The sequence below is a fragment of the Phlebotomus papatasi genome, chromosome 3 (assembly GCF_024763615.1).
Source record: "Phlebotomus papatasi isolate M1 chromosome 3, Ppap_2.1, whole genome shotgun sequence".
Taxonomy (NCBI): Eukaryota; Metazoa; Arthropoda; class Insecta; order Diptera; family Psychodidae; genus Phlebotomus; species Phlebotomus papatasi.
In genome coordinates, this window is record NC_077224.1 from 14950784 (window position 1) to 14958059 (window position 7276).

A 7276-nucleotide genomic window follows, 5' to 3' on the forward strand; every position below is an offset into this window, starting at 1 on the left:
ATCTTTTAAGACTATGACTTAAGCGCTAAGTCTCAGCCATAAGTCTCTAGTCTGAAACCCGTATAAAGATACCGCCCGTATTAAAACAGGATGCTTAAAAAGCACTCCGATGGACAAACTATCCCTTAGCAGGAATTGCTCCACCACGGGTGAGGAGACAAATTATCTCCAGTAGAGAGATGTCCACAAGAGGCTTTCATTCAGATTGAACATGCGGCACGAAATCTGGGACTACAGATAAATGAAGGCAAAACGAAGTACATGGTGACCTCGTAAGCAGCAACTCCGGCAACATCTACGGAGTGTCGGTCAAACAGGGTTCCCGATGGGGGACTACAACTTTGAAGTTGTCAACTCCTTCGTGTACCTTGGGTCAACAATCACAGCCGACAACAACATCTCAACAGAAGTCCGCGCACGGCTGCTGAAAGCCAATAAGGCCTATTTCAGTCTATCAAGAGTTTTCCGGTCCAGAAATTTAAGCATAAAGACTAAGCTACTGCTGTATAGGACTATGATCCTGTCAGTCCTCACGTATTCGTCTGAGACGTGGGTCCTCAGCAAACAGAATTGCGAACTCTTACCCGCGTTTGAGAGGAGGATCCTACGACGGATTTTTGGCCCCATATCTGAGGAGGGACGATTCCGGAGCCTATACAACCATGAGGTGTATGAGCGCTACCGAGAGGTAACTGTCGTCAAGCAAATACGCCTCAATAGGCTCCGGTCCGGTGGGCTGGTCATCTGGTTCGCAAGGATGAAGATGACCCAGCCTGGAAAGTCTTTAGGGGCGGACTCTATGCTACGAGGAGACGAGGCCGATCCAGCCTCAGATGGACCGACGGCGTGGACCAGGACGCCAGCTCATTAGGGGTGCGAAATTGGAGAACAGTAGCGCGTAACAGGCTCGAGTGGCGACGGGTCCTGAGTCAGGCCAAGACCAGTAATTTGTTGTAGCGCCGGATAAGTAAGTAAGTAGTAAGAGAGATGTCCAAGGTTCTTTCTGAACCGAAGCATCTTCTCCGTGGTCACAAAACACCAAGAGCAAGGCTGAAGTCTTGCAGGAGCTTTTGTCACTCTGTCAAAGCACTTGACCTATCTCTGGAGGAGGCTAGACTCAATCTGGGGAAGGAAGTCTTTCAACCAGATTTTGTTGAATTAAGGGAAGGCCTTGTTCCTGGTGGTGACCGAGATTGGAAGATATGGAAGTCTCTCAATCGTTTGAGAAGCGGCGTAGCGCATTCGAGAGACAACAAACGGCGATGGGGATTCTCCGAATGTGACTGTGGGGTGATCCAAACCATCCCCCATTTGTGTGTTTGTCCGTTGTCCCCTGCCTCATACGGAAGAGGGGATTTGATGTCGGCAAGTCCGCTTGCCATTGACGTTGCTCGTTTTTGGGCAAGACAAACTTAACTTTAGGCCTCGATACGATTAATAATAATCCATGAATGAATAGATGACATCATAGGATATCAAATGGTCAAATGCTCACCGAGTTTAGTAGTCAGCAAGTCCGGGGCTTACAATCAACTAAATTATGAAGAAATTCTCTCGTAGAATGTTCTGAAATCCGCTTACAATATATTCATAAAGCGTTTTTCTGGTTTGGTTTTTTGTAGTTCGAGTCTCTTTACTCAAAAAGTGAATGAATGTCGCAATCGCGAATTCTCCTCGTGATAATTTCTGAAATTCTTTAATATGGAATTGACAGTGATTGCAGTGGAATGCATTGCTTTGCGTCATTCTTGGCTGTGCTTACTATTCAAATAGTGAATTGAATTCGCGATATATAAGCACCACACAGGTATACACAGCTTCATTCAGTACAAGTTTAATAATGGATTGCAAAATGAATTGTTTGCTGTGCTTTCTAGTGACTTGTGCTATGGGATCGGTCCTCACAACTAATCCTAAGGCAGTACCCACCAAGATTAAACTAATTAAGGATATTAATAAATTCGTTCGAGCACACCCCGATGTCACTCTAACCAAGTTGGACACTCCTAGAACAGGAAGAGATATACACACAAAACACTATGCTATGGGTCAAAGAGTGACTGGGGATCGCCTTGTATACACCGAAGAGTCTTCTGACAGTTGGGAATCTTCAAAGAGTGTACAAGCCATTGTGATTTATCCTACCAATGGTGAATATGGAGCTGTGATATCCTATGTCAGTGTCTTCGTTAATCAGACATCGATTATAGGCGATGACTTTGTTTTCTTTGGTGGAATTGGTAAAAGAGAAATCGGTTTCATGATTGTAGCTGTAAATACTTATAAATTTTCCTATATTGCTGAAATTTACGGTGTATAAACCGTATACAAATCATTATAATTCTTCATAAAATAAATTCTTCTCTTTAATAATCCATATGGCAGTTTTATTCTATGGATTTTGCGGATTTAGCACAAAGTCGTTGAGTACACGAGCGCCCTCTGATAGAATGTACTTAAAATTTGTTATGTCAACCCTCTTGCGGTCACATTTGTCCATTTTTTTTTAGAAAGCGTAAAATTACATTGTGAAATTCTTTAGAAAACGAATTTGAACAAGTTAGCATATCTTTTAGTCAAGAATGAAATGAAATAAATTCAAGTTCAATTCAATTCAAAATAGGAAAAACCCTATTTCAAAACGTTCTTAATTTAAAAGTGCCTCACTTCCCTTTATGTAAAAGTGGTGCACTATTAAAAGGTTTCATTAATTGTTTAAACGCTACTGGCATAGAAAGTAAAGAACTTGTGTAGTACCCGAGGATACTACTTGCCAGAACAACTGGAGAGCCTTCCTTGCCCTGGCCAGCTCCAGGTCCAGCATCTCGCTGAACCAACTGGCTTTAGTCCTCTCAGCCGTCTCACCTCGTCCTGAGTGGTGGCTCGACTGAGTCTCTCTCTCACACTCTCTGAGGTCTTAGGCTTTCTCACAGTTACTGCCGATACGCAGCCTCCGGTTGAACGTCTGTCCGTTAAATTAAACACTACACTGTAACACTTAACACTTTTCTTAACAACAAGTCCTCGAGTTTCAGACAATTTCTATAAGAAATTGGCGTCACTCTGTTTGCCCGTCTGTCTACCTGTCCATCTGGCTGTCGCCAACTCTACAGGCCAAACGGTAAGGGATAGCGACTTGGGACCTTCGAGGGATCCCCTATAAGTCGACCCAAGAATCGTTAACATACCTCTCATTTCTCCCAACCCTCTCCTTCCCCACTAAATCTACCTTTTTATCCAGGGATACATTTCATTCTTATACAAGAATACTGTTGAATCATTCTTAATAACGGTTTTTCAAGATCATAGGTTAAAAAGGCTCTAGAGAGTGTATTTCTCATCCGAATGGTAACATGTTTCGGTTCATTGGAAAGGTCTTGGAATTCCCAATAAAACTAAACCGATTTCAATCAGTTCTGAACTCGCCGAACTGAGTGCAACGTACACAGTAAAAAATCGTGTAAAAAAATAACGTGTAATTTCCAAATTACCACTAAAAAATTGTAAATTTTGATTTTTACCGCTATTAAAATGGTAAATTTTGTATAAAAATAATTTGTGTAAAAATTTTCAGCGTGTAATTCAAACATTTAATTTTTATCACTATTCAAGAAGAACAGTGTCACTTAAAAAGTGGTAAATATTTTGCAGTATGTGTAAAATTTGGTGCGTGTAATCAGAAACGTGTAAAATCGCCATTATAGTTTGACAGCTGCTGGAAGCATCCACCTCTGCGAGTATTTTCTTTAGTTTTTCGAGTTTTGTAGCCTCTAGTTTTGCGAAAAAAGATCAAATCCCTGAAGAAAAAAGTGAAATACTCCTGCTAGTGGGTATTTTCAAGATTTCATACGATTGATTGTGAAAAAAATCCAGTGTTGAAATTTACGTGGCGTCACTTTGAGTTGCATCCTGCTCAGTGATCCTCCCAAGTTCCAGTGAAAATTTAAAGCGTATTTTTTCCGATATTAAACTTCTACGATTACGATTGTGTAGTTCCGGGAACGATATCCCTTTTAGTGTGCTGTTTATAGTGCATTTACTTCTGTGGGTGATTTTCACGTCAATACCTTTCATACAATTTAGCTTATTTTATATGTACAGAGGAAACTGGATCACGGAGATGGACAACCAGACGAAATGAAAGTATAGATGCTGACGAAAAGGCTGGAACCTGGAATAGAGCATTTAGAAAGATGATGATGGAGGAATAGCTTATAAAGGAAGCTAGCAGCCCCCTAAGCTTAGAGTTTTTTCTTATCTTTTCACAATCGCGTCTATGTCGCTCCCGGAACTACAAATTTTAAATTTCTATTTTCCGTCTTTAAAAACTGATTGTATTTTTTCTAATTTACAGATCTGTCACCAAAATCACATTCTCCTTCCAAATAAACGAGGCAATTTGATGCTAGACGTGCAGGAATCTCTGGCGGCCATGAAAAAAATACTTAAAAAAAAACGTGAAAAGAAAAATTGCAAAGAAATAAAATTACACACCCCTTTTTACACATTTAAAAATTACATTCTGCAAATTACACGTGAAAAACATTACATGTTGGGAATTACACGCAAAAAATATTACACGCTGAAGATTACACGTTTTAAAAATTACACTTCCCAAAATTACCACTATAATAGAGATGTCAAAAATTACCTACTACACAGTAAAAAATTGTGTGAGAAATAAAGTTGTGTATGGGAAAAGTTGTGTAAATTCACAAGCACTATGGTTGTAAATTGTAAAATTATTATCATAGTGGTGGTACGATACTAACATAATGCTAGTAAAATTATGTATTGTGTAAGGAAATTTGTGTATTGGAAAATTTGTGTGAGAACTGTCAAAATTCCATTGTTTACTATTGCAATTTTTCTAAGATTTCAGATAGATTTTGCATTTTTAACTGCCTAATTGTCTTCTGGAATCATTCATTGGATTCTTAAAATGTGCCTCAGTCGTGAAAAATTAGGAATAATTATGTAATAACAGCAAACAGAGGAAGCATCATGTAAATTAGAAAAATTGACGATGCAACTCTTGGCCACTTGCTGAAGAGAAGTAAGCAAGTCGGTAGCGCAGGCAGAAAACACGAGACCATCAACGCAAAGATTATGGGTTCAAGTCTCAGACTCTCTCTTATTTTTTTTTCCTTTTTTTATTCTTTTTTTCTTTTTTTTCTTAGTTTAATACCGAGACATATCACAGATAATACAAATAAACCGAACAAAATTGCTCTACAATCAAAATTATAGACAGGAAGCCATTTTATAAAATTGAAAATACACAACTTTGCCAATACACAACATTTCCAATACACAAAATTTACAACCATAGCGCTCGTGCAAAAATTACCAATCGTAGAGGTTGTAAATTTTTTTACTGTGTATTGTACACAGTAAAACATTGTATGAGAATGTGTGGGAAAAGTTGTGTAATGTCACAAGCATTTTGGTTGTAAATTGTAAAATTACTATCATATTTGCAGTATGATACTAGCATAATGTTATTAAAATTATGTTTGTGTAATGAAATTTGTGTATGGGAAAATTTTGTGTGAGAAATATCAAAATTTCATTGTTTACTATCGCAATTTTTGTAAGATTTTAGACATTTTTCGCATTTCTAACTGCCTAATTGTCTTCTAGAATCATTCATTGGATTCTTAAAATGTGCCTCAGTCGTGAAAAATGAGAAATAATTATGTAATAACAGAAAACAGAGGAAGCATCATGTAAATTAGAAAAATTGACGATGCAACTCTTGGCCATTTGCTTAAAAGAAGTAAGCAAGTTCGTGGCGCGGCCGGAAAACGTGCGACCATCAACGCAAAGGTTATGGGATTTCTTTGTTTTTCCTTTTTTTGTAGTTTTTTTTTCTTAGTTTAATATACAGTAGAGCCTCGCTATAGGCCATATTTGGTTCCAGATTTGACACTTAAAATTATCAACGACTTAGTATTGAAATTGCTCGACGGCTTCCATTTTCTTTGCGATTGTGGTACTTGTCCTCGCTCTCTTCATTATGGATCACAATTATCACAACTACTCAATAAAATTTGCCAAAAATATTAAAATAATTATGACAACATTGCATATCGCGTACTAAAAAAACATAATTGTGGCTATATGGGCCCGACTGAGTCTCACAGCCTTACATAAAATAGAAGAAGAAGAAAAAGAAATGACAACATTGCATGTCGCGCGTACTAAAAAATATAACCTAACTTAAAATCAGTGTTTTGAAATCAACGGTCGGTTGTGGAATATAGAGCGATAGCCTATAGCGGGGCTCTACTGTAGAGACTTTTCACAAATAATACACATAAACTGAACAAAATTGCTCTACAATCAAAATTACCCAAACGGCAATTTTGAGGAAGATTACTGTTGGATGTATGTAGTCTGGATCCAAATGTGGAGCTCAGAGGCAAAGTGACACATATCCTAAGCTTTAGCCATAGGATATGTGTCATTTTGCATCTGAGCTCCACAAATATGGGTCCTGTGACGGTCGTCAGAGCGTCGAATGACGGAAAGTGGGGAATAATATGATGGTTATTACGAAACACTTGGCGTCGTAATAACTCTGAGATTACTCACCCACGACTAAAATATGACGCGCCAAAATGGGCTCTTCCAGTGACTTCCAGTGTCCCTATAAATAATCTTCCCCTCGCTGGGTATGTCTGAGCAAAATTTCACTTGTCAAATGGCAAATAAAATTACAATATTTTCGACATGTCGGGCGGCTCATTCAGCAATAGTCGAATAGTCGATAAAGTAGCAGAAAACAATAAAATATGTGAGGAATTAATGAGAAAACAGTGTCTAAGGTGACAGTATAGTACAAAATTGTGGAGTGCATTTGACTTTTTCATTGAGAGTACGTACGTCGATATCGCACATATGCGGTAGAGAAGGATGGCAAATGCATTGTTTTTGGCGCGCCATTTTTTCGTACGGAAAAGGACCGTCCCTTGGTGTCGTTTTTATTACTTCATGTTAGAGTAAATTTTAAGCACGTAAAATAACAAATGTATTACTAACTCAATTTTGAGGAATGCTTTGACTAAAATTCGACGCGAATACGACTAATTTTTAAGATTCCAATTAGGAGTAATTTTTTTGACCATTTCTTGTACAACAAAACCCAGTCATTTTTGAGTCGGAATAATTGTTTGCCCATTGGGTATAGACAGGAAAGCCATTTCATAAAATACACAAATTGACAATACACAACATTGTCAATACACAAAACTCACAACCATAATGGTTGTAA

The 7276-nt window shown here is 38.3% G+C and overlaps 1 protein-coding gene across 1 annotated transcript; it reads left to right on the top strand.

Moving 5' to 3' along the window:
* Window positions 1-1714: 1714 nt before the first annotated feature.
* On the top strand, window positions 1715-4596 carry LOC129807819 (uncharacterized). The gene is made up of 2 exons (XM_055857330.1): window positions 1715-2240; window positions 4355-4596. The coding sequence occupies exons 1-2, from the start codon at window positions 1841-1843 to the stop codon at window positions 4387-4389; spliced, it is 435 nt and encodes a 144-aa protein (XP_055713305.1). The 5' UTR covers window positions 1715-1840; the 3' UTR covers window positions 4390-4596.
* The last annotated feature ends 2680 nt before the right edge of the window (window positions 4597-7276 follow it).